The sequence below is a fragment of the Solenopsis invicta genome, chromosome 9, assembly GCF_016802725.1.
Source record: "Solenopsis invicta isolate M01_SB chromosome 9, UNIL_Sinv_3.0, whole genome shotgun sequence".
NCBI lineage: Eukaryota > Metazoa > Arthropoda > Insecta > Hymenoptera > Formicidae > Solenopsis > Solenopsis invicta.
In genome coordinates this window covers 8119923-8139183 of record NC_052672.1, presented here as the reverse complement: position 1 = coordinate 8139183, position 19261 = coordinate 8119923, and the positions used below count along the sequence as shown (strand labels likewise).

The window sequence follows — 19261 nt, the reverse complement described above, 5'->3', positions numbered from 1 at the left end:
GTGTTGTAATATTTATCGCAAACTTGTCAGTAAATTTTATTTGTGAATACGGTACTAACACTATTTAAGGAGTCTTCGTAGATGTAGTCAAGGCACGGTTTATTTACTTTTTTTTTTTTTTGTTATTTGCGTTCCTATTGTTCCGTGTTGCGCGGCGACTTGTCGTGTCGTACGTTGCCACGTAGCCGTAAGGCCCGGTGCGCAGCGCCGTTGCTTGTTTTGCTTTTTTTTTCAATGTTTATGGTTTGTTTAGCTTTACCCGATTTTTCCGACCCATCTAGATCGATTGACAATGCATAAACGAATATATTTTTTAGAAATTATAATTACTAACTAAATCCAAAACCTATTTCTTTTAGTAGTAGGATGTCTAACGATCATTTAGTATATGATTTAGACTTTTTTGCTCGCTTCAATTCGTTGAAAATAATTACTTTGTGCGTGGAAAGCGCGCGCCTCGCATAAACAAATATATTTTTTACAAGCTATAATTAGTAACTAAATCCAAAATCTATTTTTTTTTAGTAGTAGGATGTCTAACAATCATTTTGGTATAAGATTAAGATTTTATTGCTAGCTGTAACTTGTTGAAAATAATTACTTTGTGCGTGGAAAGCACGCGCCTCGCATAAACAAATATATTTTTTACAAGTTATAATTAGTAACTAAATCCAAAACCTATTTTTTTTAGTAGTAGGATGTCTAACGATCATTTTGGTATAAGATTAAGATTTTATTGCTAGCTGTAACTTGTTGAAAATAATTACTTTGTGCGTGGAAAGCAGGCGTCTCGCACAAACAAATATATTTTTTACAAGTTATAATTAGTAACTAAATCCAAAACCTATTTCTTTTAGTAGTAGGATGTCTAACGATCATTTAGTATATAATTTTGATTTTTTTGCTTGCTTCAATTCGTTGAAAATAATTATTTTGTGCGTGGAAATCACGCGCCTCGCATAAACGAATATATTTTTTACAAGTTATAATTAGTAACTAAATCCAAAATCTATTTTTTTTAGTAGTAACATGTCTAACGATCATTTTGGTATAAGATTAAGATTTTATTGCTAGCTGTAACTTGTTGAAAATAATTACTTTGTGCGTGGAAAGCACGCGCCTCACATAAACAAATATATTTTTTACAAGTTATAATTAGTAACAAAATCCAAAATCTATTTTTTTAGTAGTAGGATGTCTAACGATCATTTTGGTATAAGATTAAGATTTTATTGCTAGCTGTAACTTGTTGAAAATAATTACTTTGTGCGTGGAAAGCACGCGCCTCGCACAAACAAATATATTTTTTACAAGTTATAATTAGTAACTAAATCCAAAACCTATTTCTTTTAGTAGTAGGATGTCTAACGATCATTTAGTATATAATTTTGATTTTTTTGCTCGCTTCAATTCGTTGAAAATAATTACTTTGTGCGTGGAAAGCACGCGCCTCGCATAAACGAATATATTTTTTACAAGTTATAATTAGTAACTAAATCCAAAATCTATTTTTTTTAGTAGTAGGATGTCTAACGATCATTTTGGTATAAGATTAAGATTTTATTGCTAGCTGTAACTTGTTGAAAATAATTACTTTGTGCGTGGAAAGCACGCGCCTCGCATAAACAAATATATTTTTTACAAGTTATAATTAGCAACTAATTCCGAAGTTGCATTTATTTTAGTAGTAGGATTTCTTATTATCATTTAATATAATACTATACAAGCAGCAAATTATTTCGAGATAAGGTGACGGATGATAGAGCGCGGCGCGCGAGCTCCACGCATAATGATATTTATGAAACAATTTTATATTTATTTTGGTCTTATATGAGAGCAACAAATTAGCAACAAATTCTAGCGTGCTTATTTTTGCCTAGGGGCTACTATATATATATTTTATATATATAGTATATACATTTTTTTTATGGGGGGGTCCAGCTTGCAATTAAGCTGGCCCCCCCCCCCATTTTTTTTAAATGTTGCTAAACGGCTTGAGCAAAAAAATCCGGACTAGAGGAACAAATTAGCACATAAATAGCACTAAATTTTTGACCTAGTGCAAACTTGATTTTCGCTGGTGGGGGGTCCAGCTTAATAGAGGTAGGTATTTTTGGTGAATAGATATTTTAAGTGTGAATAGAATACTTTTGTCTGCTGAACACAAAGGACCATGCACGATTTATAAAAAAAACGTGTTCGGTCGATTTGCTTGAATTTTTTATATGTTGTAGTACTTGCATTTTTAATGAAAAAATTTTTAGAACATTTCTGTTTAGTTTCAAAATTAAAAATATTTGAAGGTCTTTTTCATGACGTCGGCTCATATTTCTACACTAGTTTGAGCTTGTATGCTTGCTTATATATGTATACTGTACGTATAAATTTTCGTGAATGACTGCGTGTGCACACGCGGGCATATGTTTGTGCCAGCAAAGATAAAGAGCTTATGGTTTGTCATTCACGTAGTATTTATTGACTCCAAACCCTTTCTACTGCGCGCGCGTTTGCATGAGCCTGCGCGCGCGTTTGCGTGTGTCTGCGCGCTCGGACATTCATACGTACCAATTTACATACAGGGTGCGATACAAGTCCGGGTACATCCTCCTTCCTTCTGAACGAATTTAGATAGAAAATTAAAATTTAGAGAGGTTATATAGGATCATGAAAGTTATTTACGGATTTTATCAGTTTGACCTTGGATGGCGTCGTCAAGGTCACATCAAAATCATATTAACTTTTTTAAATGGAATACCCTATTTTTGATTCCAAGATTTTAATAGCTGGTGTCAAGAGCTTTCCAAAACCCTAAAAATAAGTTTATTTTAGTTAAGTTTATTTTAGTACTTTCCGAGTTGTGAGGCTTATAAGCTACAGTATACTGTAACTTTTAAGCATCATAACTCGGAAAGTACTTAACGAAAATAAATTTATTTATAGTGTTTTAAAAAGTTCTCGAAATCGACTACAAGAAAATAAAAGATATAATGTAAGAGTATCGGTAATTCCCTAATTAAAAGGTATTGGTACTTCTCAAACATTTTTTTATATCTTGTATATGAGCAAGCATACAAGTTTAAATTAGTGTAGATATACATATGAACCGATGTCATGAAAGAGACCTTCAAATATTTTTAATTCCGAAACTAGACAGAAATGATCTAAAAATTGAGATTTTTCATTGGGAATGCAACATATAAAACTACACATATAAATATTCAAGCAAATTGACTGAACACGTTTTTTTTATATAAATCGTGCGTGATTTTTTGTTGTTCGAAGATTACATCATAATGTTGAGGTGAAGTCTGGTGAAGTCCGATGAAATCCAATGAATTCTATCGTGGCTACTTGAAGTTTTTAGTTCTTGTAATGAATTTTTGATTGAAATCAATTGTCAGAGATCATACAATGCTGTCTCTAAAAAACGTCATCAAAAATTTTGATTGCACCGTTTTGCAAAGATAAAATTATGTAAAATATAAAAAAAAATAATATAATTAAAATTTTTGATTATCTATTTTTAAGAAAAATTTTTTATATTATAAAACATAATAAATTCCGATGAAGTCTATGTTGTCCAGTGAAGTCCAGAAAAGTCTAGAAATCAGGTTTACATCTATTTTCTGGTTATCGCCTAGGAAAAATGGCATTATGAGACCAAGTACAACTCTCAAAATTGTCGTTTCTCTTAAAATTTTGATGTTATAGCGAAGTTTAGTCGATGTCTTCGTATTCAGTGGGCAAAAATACGTCGGAAATGATTTTCACATTTACGATTATACATAGAAATCATAAAATTTTATTGCCCAATATAATTTATGTCTAGTGTTATTAGCAACTTATATAACTTTGTTTATTTATTCCGATATTTTACTGTTTTTGGGTTTTTGAAGTTTATGTATCTACTTTTCGGTTCATCAGCGGATGATAATTAAGTAAAGTTGAAACGTACCGTATTAATTTGATTATACGTAATAATAAATCATTTTTTAAACTTTAGGTTAAAAGACCTATGTCAGTCATAGCGGTTCTTAGTGCTGAATGATAATTTTTATAATCTCCTTATTTGAACTGTGTGTCCCGCATATTCATCGGTCACAAACACATTTATTAAATGGGAATACGTAATGTTAACATTAAAATATTACTTCTGTGAAGTAGGCTCCCCTTTTACAAAATTTGAAAAAAATAAGCACAGTTCCGATTGTTCTCCGAACAGTTTTAGAGTTCTCTATCGATTAAAAAAAAGAGTTCCGTCGATTAAAGCGATAAAAACACCATTTGACGAAACCGGGAGAGGGGTGGGGTGGCAACTAAATAATTATGCAAATTAAAAATAATTTTTTGTTTTCAACTGGAGCTTTATTAATAAAGACACTTTATTAATAAAGATAATCGATAGAACTCTTTTGAGAAACTACCAAAACTCGGAAGATATTGATGATATCCGCAAAAAAATTTTCCAATATGGACTTTGAAAATTTCTTTCTTCGAATATTCACAGCGCTAGAACTATTGTTTTCGACTTTAGCGCTTCAGTTATTAAGGATAATCGTTAGAACTCTTCGAGGGGCTACCAGAATTCATGGCAGCACACCAAATTTTCAAAAAATAGAGAATAAAAATTCTTCGAAAAATTTTTTTGGGAATTTTTGCAATTTCTTTAGGCCATTCTGATAGCCACCCAAAAAGTTCCATTGATTATCTTTAATGAACTAATGTGCTAAAGTTGACAACGAAGAAGTTATAGCCCTCTGAAGTTGCAAAATTGTGAAGTTGCTCCCCTCCCTCGATCCCGTTTTTCCAAATGGTGTTTTTATTGCATTAATCAACGGAATTCTTTTTAATCGATCGAAAACTCTAGAACTTTTCAAGGGGTAACCGTAACTGTATTTATTTTTTTTCAAATTTTGAAAAAAGTGGCCAACTTTACAAAAGTTAAAAAATTCTCTTTTGAAGAGAAGAGAGAATTGAAGAGAGTAAACATTATTGTACAGAACTAATATTCGTATATATATGTAGTTCTTCCTTGAGAAATAAGTATTTTTGTTCTTGTCTTTATTTCGCGTATTATGTTTTACCGTACACAAGACGCAACAGACAGAGACAGGGAGATATCTTTGGCCTGATGTTTGTATCAGATCGGCTCAATAATATGTATTATTAAAATTTAATTTAATTAAACCAATGAATAAAAAAATGTCATTACTTTTAAAAATAAATTTCCAGTACTGTATTCTTAGTAATGCAGTAAAACTGAAAAGTAAAAAAATTAACATAAATAAAAAATATTTAAAAAATATCGATTTTCTACTCTATCGTTTTTCATAAAAAGAAGATTAGTTTTTATCGGAAAATATCAGTTTCTAGAACTGACCCAAACTTTTTCTAAAAAATATGGAATTTTATCAAGTTTGTGGCCGAACATATCCGATTCCCATTTTGCTTTTCGTCGACCTGCAATGACTGATCTGTGAATGTTCTTAAGCTTATGCCGGCCCATGCAGCCTTATTTAAAGCCTATCGAGCTTTTCTCAATAACTCACCGGCACAATTCAGGCCTGAACAGAGACAAAAAATCCTTGTTTCTCAAGGAAAGACTATGGTTGCAATAAGCAGTAAAAGCAGCTTTGTGATTGCTGTAAAATTTTTTAACATGATTAGTTTATACATTTAGAGCCGGTAAAAACTTAGAGCAAAAACCAATCATATTAATGAATTTTATAATAGTAGCAAAGTTGCTTTTTTTGCTGAACGCAACTTTATGAATACGAATATAAAGAATCGCTGTGACTGTCACAGGCTTGACAATGTTTTATTTGACATTTTTATCAGTCCTAAATTCCCAAATTATTTTTTATTTTAATCAATTTCGATTTTTGATCTGTCTTTCCTTTATCTAACTAATTTTAACTTTAAATAAATCATAACTTAATAATTCTTATTATAACTTTAAATAATATTATAAAGATAATATTTTAAATGTGTGTGTGTGTGTGTGTGTGTGTGTGTGTGTGTGTGTGTATGAGTTACTTGAATGACAAAACAGTAAAGAATCGATATTTCTTCGTATTCGCCTTTCCATGTTACAGAAACATTGGCCCAAATAGTTGTTTCGTTTATTGAGATGAGTGTAGGTGCATTTGGCTTCTCGATACCTATGAAATGATCGACATATTTGTTATTTGTATTTAACCAATGATAGATATTTAGAAAGTACAATATAAAAACAGCATCAGCAATGTGCATCACATAAAAGATCGTTACTTGTTTGACATAAAGGTGGAATGTAAAATTCTGTATTAGTATTATTACATCCGTTACTGCATATTCCAGTTCTTGTATCACACCGATTATTATATAACGTTTCGTTATAGAGACATGAGCCACATGTTTTTCTGCAGTTATAATCGTATGTATTTGAATCACAAGCTAAAATTTTAATTTATTAATTACAGGTAAACATTTTGTAAATAAGTACGATATGTAATTGGTATTATGTAATTGGTATTATGAATTACAGTCCGAACAATATGTTCCTGAAAAACCTGCATCACACGTGCAACCATCTTCATAACAAATTTGAGTTCCTCTGCAATCGAAGTTATACAGATCAGATTCACAGGAAACTAAGCACTTTGGTCCAATTTTTCCTGGAGGACAGTATGACGCATCTGGGAAAATTATTTTCTATTTCAAAATAATTTTTTTATTTCTATTTTTCTAATTATTCAATTAACTTTTTGAATAAATATGAGGTATTATAAATATTGATTATGTAATATTGATTATGTAGTAACAATTATATATACTAGTAGTTACCAAGATTTATATCTGATTTCATGTATGATGTAGAACTCACGACAGCATGTTCATTATAAAATAATTTTTGACACATCACGTTTTGCTCCTCGACAAATTCGTCATAATTTTTAAAAGTTATAACATTTTTCCTCAAGGTTTCTAAAAATAATCAATACACGTGTATTATGATTAAACATATAAAAAAATTAATTTACTGGAAAACTGTTACAATTATTGGATGCATGTCTAAAGTACTTGATTTATAACTTCTTAAGGAGATTTTAAACATAATAAGACATACAAGATTCGTACCATTTAGAGGACACTGGCGAACATTTGCTATTGCCCATAGCGGATTGAAGTTACGATTACTGAGTTTAGGAATTAATTGAATGATCACCCTGTAATTAATATAGTTAATCGAATTATTCTTGATAGTGACCGATTGCCACATAGGTAAGTTATGGTCCGGTTTTTTTGTTGAGCCTTTTACTATTTCCATTGCTAATACTGCATTGTTCGTGGAATCACGCAACATTATTTGTGCATCGCATTCAAAGCAAAGGCCAACTAATAGTTGTACACATATCACTTTATCATAAACTTGAAAAACTGGACTCGTTAAAGTTGCATTCTCAACAGTCGTATGCAAAAAGTTATCTAGACACACAAATATTTTTGAATAAAATTATTTTTTTCTTACGCTTTTAGTATTTAATATAAATTTATCTTTTGATTAACAGAAACTTTTTATCAAATTGTTTGTACTTACATATATGAAGTCGCAATTGTACCCCGTTCAAAACATTATTTCTAATGAACACATAATAATTATTGTCTGAGTGTAATTGGCTTTTTTTGTCTTTATTTCTCAAAATGATCTTATCAGTGTCATAAAGAATTACTTTTTCCATGTTAAAGTTCCATGTAATAACAAACGTTAGCCATTTATATTTAAACGTCAAGTTATATGCAAACGTTGAGTTCTGTATTAATTATACAATAATTTTAGGTGCGGGGGGGGGCATAAATATTTCGCAATAATTATTGCGAATTTTGATTTTTAAAGTTTCTGTTCAAGAGAACATAACCAAGTGTTCCTTTTCGATTATAAATAAAAACAAGAGACACAAATTTTTTTGTAAGTGCTTAGTCGCACATAAGATAATGAAATATTCCTTTGAAGAAATAGATTTTTTTCTTTCTAACCGAATATCATTGAAACTGTAGCGAGTATCGTCAAACGTAAATAAAAAAACATATTTTTTTAAATAGTAGACAAAAGGGTTTGTGAGGTACGTGAGAGGTAGTGCAATAGCTTAATATCTTGTATAATTTGTGTTAAATTATAAAAGCTTCTGTTAAAATTACTTTCTCACAGTTACACATTGTTCGATGGTTACTGTACATCAGTGTTTCTATAAAAACTGAATTTCAATTTTGCAGGTAGTAGTAATTTTTATAAGTGTACTTTTTGTACCCATAATTTTCAAAAAGATATTAAACATTAATTTTAACTAACTCAAAAGCTTGAATATGATTCTTAAATATACTGTAATTGAATTTGATGTGTGCTGCATAATGTGTGTCTAATTTTGTTACATAAAGTTGTCATTTAGAAAGAGAGAGAGAAGTTGTGACATAATCATGAGCCATTTGAATTACAAACGTAAAACTGTTCTTGCATTTTGTATTCTCCTAATGAACATTGCATAATGTGTATTAGCAGCAAAGCAATTATTAAAGAAAACTTTTTCAAATAAAATATAGTTTTTAAACCGTTTGGCACTTATTAGTGTATATAATATACAAAGGATCATTAATTTGTGATTTTTATAATCTAGAGTGTTTATTTTGACATTAGTTATCAGTATACTATTAGTATTAGTTACTAGTTTTAGTATTTCACGACCCTGCTGTTATCTTATCATTTTTTCTCTTCGGTAAATTTTTAATTATGTTCGTTCTATATACCCTATAAATTTCTACTTTTAAAGTGATTGGTAGAATATATTCTATGGCTAACGAACTGGTATGATAAGAATTGTGTCGCCTTAAAATTTATTATTATTGTTAAAACCTCAATTCTTTCTTTAATAAAAAAATTTTAAAGAAGTTTAAATTTTAGATGTCTAAACTTTAAACATCTAATTTTTAGACGTCCAACTTTGATGATAGGAATTTAATATAAGCTTTTCCGAGGCAGTTCGAAATCTGTGTTTGTTCCAAACTGAAATATCCAAATCTTTGTAATCCTTTTTTATCTGTCAACTTAAGGCGATTCTGGTGTCATCTATATACGTGAATTGACAAATTTTATTATTGAAGACACGGATTGAAAAATTCTCTTACAGAATAAAAATATAGACAATAATGAAGGATGGTGGCTACAATTTCATATGAAAAACGAAGAAAAATTACACCCAAAGGAAAGTTATGTTTAAATCGACAAAATCGTTTCTTTAACATGATTTTTTTAAGTTGAAATGAAAATACCTTTGCGGAAAATAAAAATTTATTTGATTTCATGAAATGACGTTATTAGCCTTTATAAAAGTAAATAAATTATTTGTTTAATTCAAACAAATAATTAATATTTAATTCAAAGAAACTGTTGACAGAAATGTAAAAAATAATTTAGTTGTTCTGGTTTTAAAAATATATTTCTTTTGTTTAAAAAAAATTGCGTTGCACAACAAAACTGTTTCTTCAATTTTAATAAAAAGAGCAATCAAAAAATTTCTTTAGACCAAAGAAATTTTTCTTTAACCGTATAGCAATGCACGAATATCTTTGAGTCAAACAAATATTTTTTGACTGGAAAAAACTTTTCTCTGGGTGTAGTTATGTTAGTCAATATTTGCTACGCATAGAAATTTGAGACGTACAAAATAAGCAGTTGGCACCTTGGAAATTACAACAAAGAACACACAACAGAATGCTGTGCTTTTAGAATGAGTCTATGAGAATGAGAAACTTTAATATAAAAGAAATTCTTCGGGAATTTTATATGTAAATTGGCGTACGGAATCCAATATCACCTTATGCCTAGTGCACACTGCACGCAGCAAGCGGTAAGCGTCGAGCAACAGCCAATCAATGAAGTCTGCTGAACTTTAATGAGAGTCTGTAGAACTTTAATGAGCGACTCAGTATTTATAAAAAAAAAACGTATATCTTATTTTTATTTATATTTTTACATATCCAATGTTTATTAAAATTGCAACGTAACACTATGATGTTCCCTTGTTAGAATAATGATTAAATATGACAGAAAGTTTTTAAATTGATGTATTTTTAATTTTAATAAATGCTTCAAAAAACATTTTTACAGTACTAAATTGAGAATTAGATAGTTTTAAGCATCAAAAATATTATGTAATTTATTTACCTTGACTGATTTTGGTTTATAACATTTTGAATCTATCTCAGGATTAGATTTATTGAATCCGGGTACTTCTGTTACACATTTTCGAATTTCAGATTGTGTATAGTCTTCAATATTTAATATGATCCAGTAGCAAGAATCTCTGTAAATGTCTTCGCCGTTGCAAATTAATATATCATTAACGTCGTAAGACCCACGAATCGAAAAAGAAAGCTTTACTTCGTTACTAAAGTTAGTTCTAAGAACTTCTAAGAATTCATCTTCGTTATAACTTTCATACTGTTCAAATTCTAAAAATTTATAATGTTTTTTTGTAGTTACCGTAAAAGTATATTTTGTTTACAACATTAAATAAATTCTACATATATCTGAATATTCTGCCTGCGAGGCTTTTACCTTCCCATCGTTGATCAAATACTGGACCCATAGGTGTTAATAAGGAATTTGTAAGTTTCCAGTCTTGTTTAAACCATGACTCCAAGCATCCTTCATTTGCATTCATCTCACACATTATCTCATTCTTTTTAAATCCATTAAACTCATCAGTATTGATTTCTGAAATATTGAATGATAATAAAAAAATTGCTAATTATAAATGTAATATAATATCAAATAATTTATGATTAAGTTTATTTAGTAAGGTAAAGTTGCCTATTATAAGATAATATTTTTTAATTGCTTATAATTTCTTTAATTTATACCATTACCTCCTATTTTTATATCCAAATTATAGTAAATATATTTAAGTTTTATCGTCAAAAGTTAGCAAGCGGTAATAGTTATTTTTTATTGTATATAAAATTTTTTATCAAAATTTCTGATTTTTTTAATTCAAAAAAGGGTTTTTGATATGAGACACAAAGGTTTTTTTACACGAGATGGGTTTTATCGACTTGGATCTTAATAAGTTCAAATTTTGACTCCAGACTCAAGAAATCTAGTTGACCAATAAAGTAGCTCTTTTGATACTCAAAAACTTTTGTACGTAACATTTTTCTCCAAAATCTATTCTATTTAAAATATTTTAAAAATCCAGTACTAATGCTGAAAGCCACAACTTTCAAGCGTCATAATTCGAAAGTTTTCAATGAAAACTTTATTATTGCATTTGGGGAAGTCAGAATATGCAATAATAAATAAGGATTTTTAAGTGTTTCATTATGAGTTTCACGATTTACGGTATCCCTATTATCAGATCTAATATTCATAATTAAGCAAATCATAATTAAGCAAATCATAGTATTTTTCTATTAATATGACTTTCTTCTATCACTGCATGCAGAATTTATTACTACGTATTTGTATATTTTATAATAAACAATGTTTAAAGACTCATCTTAACGTCCAATTGCAAAAAAATTTTTTTCAACAACTGCATGCATGATCTGATAATAAATTTTCTACTAAATTTATTTCATTACAAGAGTTATATGTTTACGATTGTACCAACCATATGCGTTTATTCATGTAGCAGAAACCTCACTATTTTATATTAGGAACCTATCCCTTAATGGGCGACTTTATCCTACATATTATCACTCAATGCCCACGTTTTAATGACCGCATTTCAAAAGTTGTATTTACTCACACTCGGATATTTTTGATCTAGCATTTTTTTCTACTGCTTAGAATTTAAGTTGTAATGCAACAAATTTGATTAATTTTTTAGAATCAATTGTTAAAAACTGAAAAGAAAAGAATTTTCCAATACGAAAATCGAAAAAGTGGTACTAAAGATATTTTGTAACAAAACAAAATGTGCGATAAATAAAAAGTAAAAGCCTTCGTTACTCTGACGCAGTATAAAAACTGAGCGTTAACTTTGATGACAATTTTAATATACATGTAAAAAAAAAAAAATGTTTGATATACTTATAAGAGCTATTCTACGTAAAGCGGATCAATAATCTCTCAAAAAGTTTTTTAAATATTGCACGCCGATAGTGCTCTAAGAAATATCGTTCTTTTCTCAATCCATTTAATAATAAACTTTGTAACAATTTTTTAAACAATTGAAAGATCAAATGGAAGGAATAAAAAAATCTGAAAAAAAATTGTTTTTGAATACTTATAATTATCTTCCATTTAAAAAAAAATTTTGTAATGCATTTTGTTTTTTTTTGAGAAAAAAAATTTTTTTTTTTTTTAATTTTTGATGCGTGAAAAATCTCAACAACTTTCAGAACATCAAGCGCCCAATATCTTTGTCTGTGTTGTTACTAGACGCAAAGCAAGCGATATACAGTAGGCGAAAAAGCATCTTTTGTAGACAAAAATCGGTCGATGCTTTAATTCTTAACTAATGGGTATACTTATTGTAATCATGGGGCAGTATCCCCGAAATTATTATGAAATCTGTATGAAACTTTAGTCTGAATTTTAAAAAAATCTAAAATTATCACAGATCTTCTATGTTCGTTCTTAAACTACGTTCTTAAACTATGTTTCCAAAAATAAGAAAAGTGTTATTAGATTATGTGCGTTTATTATTTTATATGCATGTGTGTGTATGTGTGTGTGCGTGCGTGCGTGCGTGCGTGCGTGCGTGCGTGCGTGCGTGCGTGGGTGCGTGCGTGCGTGCGTGCGTGGGTGTGGGCATATGTAGTTATTACTTTTATTTTTTACAAACTTTTTATGATTATAACTTTTTAACGAAGGGCAAGCGGTGGCTAAAACTTGTTGGACATTACTCAGGGTCATAACCTTGACAACATATGCCAGGGTCAAGGTCATCGGGGCTGCCTCTCCTCATCTGTATATTTACCGAAATGTTTTTTTAACCCAATGAGCAAAGCAATATATATTTTTTAAAAAATATTTTAGAAATTATATTAAATTGATTATGAGCAAAGTTATCCAATAAAATAAAAGTAAGTATGTTACCCTTTCCGAAGACAGAATTATAAAGCCGATCAGAATTCCATACAAGAGCACTGCCATCATTTTCAGAGACACATATGTATTTCTTATTACTTTTGAATAATAAATTGTGCATTAAAGCTACTTTTCCGAAAATAAGTAATACTTGACTCACAAAGATAAGAAATATTAATACGTCTATCTCTATTTTTTTCATTGTCAACGTTTAAAATATTTGTAAGATTAATGATTATTAAAATAAAAATAGATGGATCAACATGACAGACCATATGTAATTATTGTATATAATTAATTAGTTTAGATTACTTTCAGTTAATTACTTTTTAATTTAAAAAAGTTAATTGCCAATTTGAATCTAATGAAACAGTTTTGTTTAATAAGACGTTTACATATGTATGCGAAGACATAAACACGTATATACGAATCACACTCATGTATGCGAAGACAGCATTTTACACTGCACGGCTTAATAATGAAGTAATACAGCATTAAATTTGTGTAGAAACGTTTTGCACTGTGTCCGTTTTCATACTACCAAGATTCCGTAACAGTAATGTTAGACTAAAACCGATGAAAAGGAAGTTCGCGATAACAGACTCAGATAACATGAAGTCTTATGACCCCACTTGAGGTTATCTCACTCAAAGAAAAGTGATAGAGATGTCCCCCTCTGATTTTGATGAGTTTTAAATATGTATTCTAGGTCAAAATAAGGGACACGTATTTTTTTATACGTGCCCGTTTTAGGGGGTGAAACGCCTTTGAAGAAAATTGGTTTTTTTTTTCGAAACGTGTATTGTCGAAACTATAATAGATAAAGAAAAATGTTCTCAATGAAAGTTGAATGGCTGTAAAAGTACTTTATAACAGTAATAAAAAAATTTGTTTTAATTTTTTAAATACTTTCCCCTACCACCTTCCTATTTTTTTTAATTTTATTTTTTTTATAAGTAAAATAAAGCTTATTTTATTACGAATTCAATGATATGTGATAAAGTTATGTTGCGACATTTCCATTTTCCAAAAATAATTAAAAACCACTCCATAACGCATGCTACGCGCACTCGTCCGTGTACTATGGAAGTGTCCTTCGATTTTGACGAGCGTTTAATATGTTGTAGTACAGATCAAAATAAGGGATATGTATTTTTTTTTTTATACGTACCCAATCTCACTTTTAGGGGGTGATATGTCCCTTTGAAGAAAATCGGTTTTTTTCTTTTGAAGCGTATATTGTCGAAACTATAGGAAATAGAAAAAAATGTTCTGATTAAAAGTTAAATGTCTTGACAAATATTTTATAATAATGATAAAAACATTAAAAAAAATTTTTTTGTTTTTTCCCAACACTTATCTTTTTTCAAAATTTTTATTATTTTTTTTTTAATAAGCAAAATCTTTCAATTAGAATATTTTTTCTATCTCTTAAAGTTTTGACGCTATATGCCTTAAATGAAGAAAACTGATTTTCTTCAAAAGGATGTTACACCTCCTAAAATTGAGATTGTGCACGTATAAAAAAAAAACATATATCCCTTATTTTGATCTGTACTACAACGTATTAAAGGCTCGTCAAAATCGGAGAGGAATACTTCCGTAGCGCACGATCGGGTGCGCAAACCAGCCTATAGAGACGATTTTAATTATTTTGGGAAAATGTCGGGACAGAACTTTATCCATACATCGTTGAATTTGTAATAAAATAAGCTTTATTTTACTTATAAAGAGAAATAAAAATTTTGAAAAAAACAAGTAAGTGGTGGAAAAAAGTATAAAAAATTAACAAAAAATTTTTTTCATTATTTTTATAAGGTACTTCTCAAGCCATTTAACTTTTAATCAGAACATTTTTTCTCTTATAATTTCAACGATATATGCTTCGAAAGAAGAAAATCGATTTTCTTCAAAGGGATGTTACATCCCCTAATGGGCACGTATAAAAAAATACGTGTCCCTTATTTTGACTTAGAATACAACATATTCAAAGCTTATCAAAATCGAAGGGGGACACATCTGTAACTTTCCTTGTCAGATAACCTGAAGTCGAGTAATAAGACATCTTTAGTCATCTAAAAGAAGTCTTTATTCAAATACATTTTTAAAAGTAGTCTTAAGGACGTATTACAGATTATAGATTTCGTGTTGTTTGGGAGATGTTACATTTAAATGTGTCAGACATGTGAAGAAAAAGTAATTCTATGTTAAGGATTCTCAAAGTATGGTTCACGAAAAATTTGCATTGACAGTAGAAACGAAAATCACATTTTGAAACAAACTACTATTATTAAAACTTTGTATATAAAAATGATTTGTACCGCTATCAATGTCAAGGCTGTCATTAATAGAAATAGAAAATATTCTTGATATTTTATTACTTTATTATATAGGGTGTTACATTTTAATTGCCAATTTAATTGCTACAGATAATATTTTGAAAAATTTGAAAAATATAGAAAAATGTTTCAGACGAAAGTCCTTAAGAGTCTCTAACAAATAGTGATAAATTCACATTAATGAGTGAGGCTAGTAAGACGAGCAAAAAATTCTAGGTGTTCATATAAAGAAATAAATTGTATTTATTAATAACTTGTCACAAAACGTTTCGACTCTACGGAGTCTTCTTCAGTGTGTATAACTTTTACATTGACGCAAATCGCAAACAGTTTTCTCGAAACGGCCTGAAGTTCAAGAATAAATAATCTAGAAGCTAAAGTCCATGGTTTAATTTTTTTAATTGCTTCGCCGTTTTCCAATTTGTATAGTCCCAAATCAAATAGTGGTAAAATTATTCTTTTAAAAAATTAATTTTTAGGGATATACAGGGTGTTTAATAATTAATTATTAACCTCTTCCATGTAAGTAAAATGGACTAAACTGAGTCGAAAAGTCCTCTACCATTTTCCAAAATTTGCAATAATTAATGAGTTATAAATTAATAAAAGTAGCCGAATTAATCCCGCCAATCCAAGTGCGCGCTCGACGTTATCGCGAGGGGGTGATGTTTCCTAGCGGCGATGATCTTCGTTTCGATAAGAATGACGGAGGACATTTACGACTCAAAGCGGGGGCCCAGCATTACACGCCGTTCTTGTAAAGGCCATCGCCGCTAGTAAACATCACACCCCGCGCGCTCAGCAACGTCGAGCGCGCGCTTTTATTGGCGATGGGCGGGATTAATTCGGCTATTTTTATTAATTTATAACTCGTTAACTATTGCGAATTTTGGAAAATGGTACAGGACTTTTCGACTCAGTTCGGTCCATTCTACTTACATGCAAGAGATTAATCATTAATTATTAAACACCCTGTAGATAAAAGTCATCATCGTTTTTTTAAAACACATGATTTTTTTACACAATAATCCTCTAATTATTCTACATAGAAAAGTACCAACCCTTACTCCATATTGTAATTTTTTATTTCTTTTATATTGTGGGGTTCTTTTGCGTTTTATGCTTCTATTAAAGGATACACCGTAAGATGATTTTCAATCGAATTTTCCTTAGTTTCTATCTTCTACTAAACGATTAAAAAGTAAAATAGTAGTAATAATTGGTTGAAACTATGTAATTTTGGCAAATATATGAACAAAGTTACATAAAAAATGCAGGGTAATTTTTGAAAAATTATAACTTGTTAAAATTGGAGAAGAATACTTCGTATTGTATTTCCTTGTTAGTATTATGTAACTTATTTTATATCAATACTTTTAAAATAAAATATAGTTTCTCGAATCATTGATTCTACAGCTGGTACCGCGAACAGTTACAGCAGCTGTAATATGCCTAATGCCAAAGGCGATATATCCTTAATTTTTTTCACATTTTTTAATGATTACATTTTATTAACAAAATTATGTGTAAAACATTAGTACAAACCCTTCTGCTACTTTTAATATATTCGGAGAAAAAACTTCATAAATATAGGACTATTTTTGGTGTCTATATCTTTGGTGCTGTGTTTTAAATTTAGCAATATTACACGGGCAGTTTAGGAGAATTTCGTAAATTTTTATAAATTTACATAGAAAGGATTGAGCATTCAGAACTGTTTTCGACCAGTAATGCCATATTCATTATTTTAATTTGTATTACGATTTCCGGTCTTCTTAGAATTTATACTGTATTCTTCTACATAATTTCTCATTCGATCATAAAAAGATATTTGAAGGTAAAAAGTAATGTCTGTCATTGAATGAATTATCTTTTTGTAAGATGCGATCCTTAAAATATAGTATAATCTCTTTAAGTTACTCGCGTGACCTCGATGTATCGATCGTATCAATCGTATCGAGATTGAGATCGGAAGAGACTATCGCGCGAGGTTGTGCAAGAGGGAAGAAGGCATCATAGTGGCGAGCGTGCAGCATGCGTTCTAATGCGCTGCATCTTGAATGCGTGTATCAGAATTATGAGGAGCTTTCCTCCGTATTCGTTTTGCCAATAAATATTGAACACCCAACACAATAACCTTGTAACATTTCTAATTACGTTTTTATATTTCTTCTAAAATAGTATGCGAATAGCAATGATCAAAAACTGCTCATTGTTTTTTTTTTGTTTCGCGTATCTTTATGGGGATCCTCTGTCGTAACAATTTTCAAATGATCCAATGACAAAGTCATGCACTGAACCAATTTCTTTCTGCAGCTAGCAATAAAATTTAACTTATGAGCGAAGATTCTGATATACGTTTGCTTTATATGTGAAAGAGTAATCTATAATTATAACGGGACTTTCATACTGAGTGAAAGAGTCATGTTTTGAAAAGCAAGTAAAGTCAGCTAATTATCAGCTGCTCAGAAGTCACTGACTCGCGTAAAGAGACGCGGATTCTCTTCCCTACGCATCATTTGGCGCGATTGTGTCTTAATTATTCTGGAAAATTCGTGGAATAAAAAATTTAAATACCTAGACTTTAGCTATAATAATGTATTAATACGTTTGTTTTCTTATTAAAACATGTAAGATTATTTTGGACATGCAATATGAGTTATCGAAATTTAAAAATTAAAAGTTTTTTAAGTTTATTATCTTTTTTCTTAATCAGCGATAAAAAAATTGGTCGCAAGTGCCGGAATTTTGGTTCTTAAACCAACTGCAAAGAAGATAAGAAATAATTAAGGTTGATTAGAACAATATTTGTAATAAAAATGATCATATTTTTATGTAGGTTTAAATAATTTTTAAACAAGTAAATAGATCTAAATAAATGTTTGCAGAAATACTTATGTATTACAGTCTTATTAGTATATAAAAATTTGGATTTAATTTGTAATAATATTTCCACATCAAATTTGTATTAAATACTGCAAAACGCGATTTTACATAAGGGTCAAAAGTAAATAAAGGACTGAATAATTTTTAAACAATAAGAGAATTATTCTCAAATTTTACACATGTATTCTAATATTACATTACATTACAAACATTATGAACTTTTTATATTTTTGGTAATGTTTTGAGGCGTAATATACATACCTAAATATAACGCAGTACTAATGAAAATGCATCAACAACGACTGTTATTACATTTTTAACGCATTATTAACAACTTTTTGTCAAGTTTTTCACAATCAATACAGCAGATTATAATTATTTGCTTAAATTTTATTCATTATTTATCATTTTAAAGATGGCAATATCAAAACCCACTTTTATTCTTAAATTTTTAAAATAAAGTTTTAAAATATGACACATATACAATCTTAACCATGTAACGAGGAAATTGTATTGTTATAAAAATAATTATTTTTATTTTTTTAAATCTTTTTTTATCTATTTAACTCTATTTAATTATCTCCCATAACCAGGATTGCAGCTATCATTGGCTTGAACAAGATTTAACGCGCGTCAATTTTTTGCGTTATTCTCTGTCATTCCTTACATTGCAGGACGATTTTAAGGAAAGTTTATGGGGATTTCATATCGGTTTCAATAAACACTAGTCTTCTTATAGTTTAGATGTTATTCAAATATTGATCGTTCATTTTGTCGCATACTATTGAGAAATGCAATAATCGATAATGTTCTAAAGTTGATTAATCAAAAACATTCCCGGTATGAGGAAAAGTATCGAACACAATCGTTCCAATGTTGCCAGTATTGCATCGATAAGCTTGCCAATAAGAAAAATTTGTAAAATTTACATAAACTTTATACATATATGCTTTTGTGAAATACTATG

At 29.5% G+C, this 19261-nt stretch overlaps 1 protein-coding gene across 1 annotated transcript in view; it reads right to left on the bottom strand.

The window, feature by feature from the left end:
* The window catches only part of LOC113005587, a 33584-nt gene extending 19953 nt beyond the window's left edge, over positions 1-13631 (bottom strand). The window contains exons 1-9 of the mRNA XM_039453259.1: positions 13079-13631; positions 10592-10750; positions 10199-10485; positions 7580-7793; positions 7120-7467; positions 6826-6966; positions 6525-6677; positions 6271-6435; positions 6037-6161 (exon numbers count right to left, since the gene is read on the bottom strand). Coding sequence (XP_039309193.1) covers positions 6037-6161; positions 6271-6435; positions 6525-6677; positions 6826-6966; positions 7120-7467; positions 7580-7793; positions 10199-10485; positions 10592-10750; positions 13079-13271 — 1785 coding nt within the window. The 5' untranslated portion in view covers positions 13272-13631. The remainder of the gene's footprint in view (positions 1-6036; positions 6162-6270; positions 6436-6524; positions 6678-6825; positions 6967-7119; positions 7468-7579; positions 7794-10198; positions 10486-10591; positions 10751-13078) is intronic.
* Positions 13632-19261: the final 5630 nt, after the last annotated feature.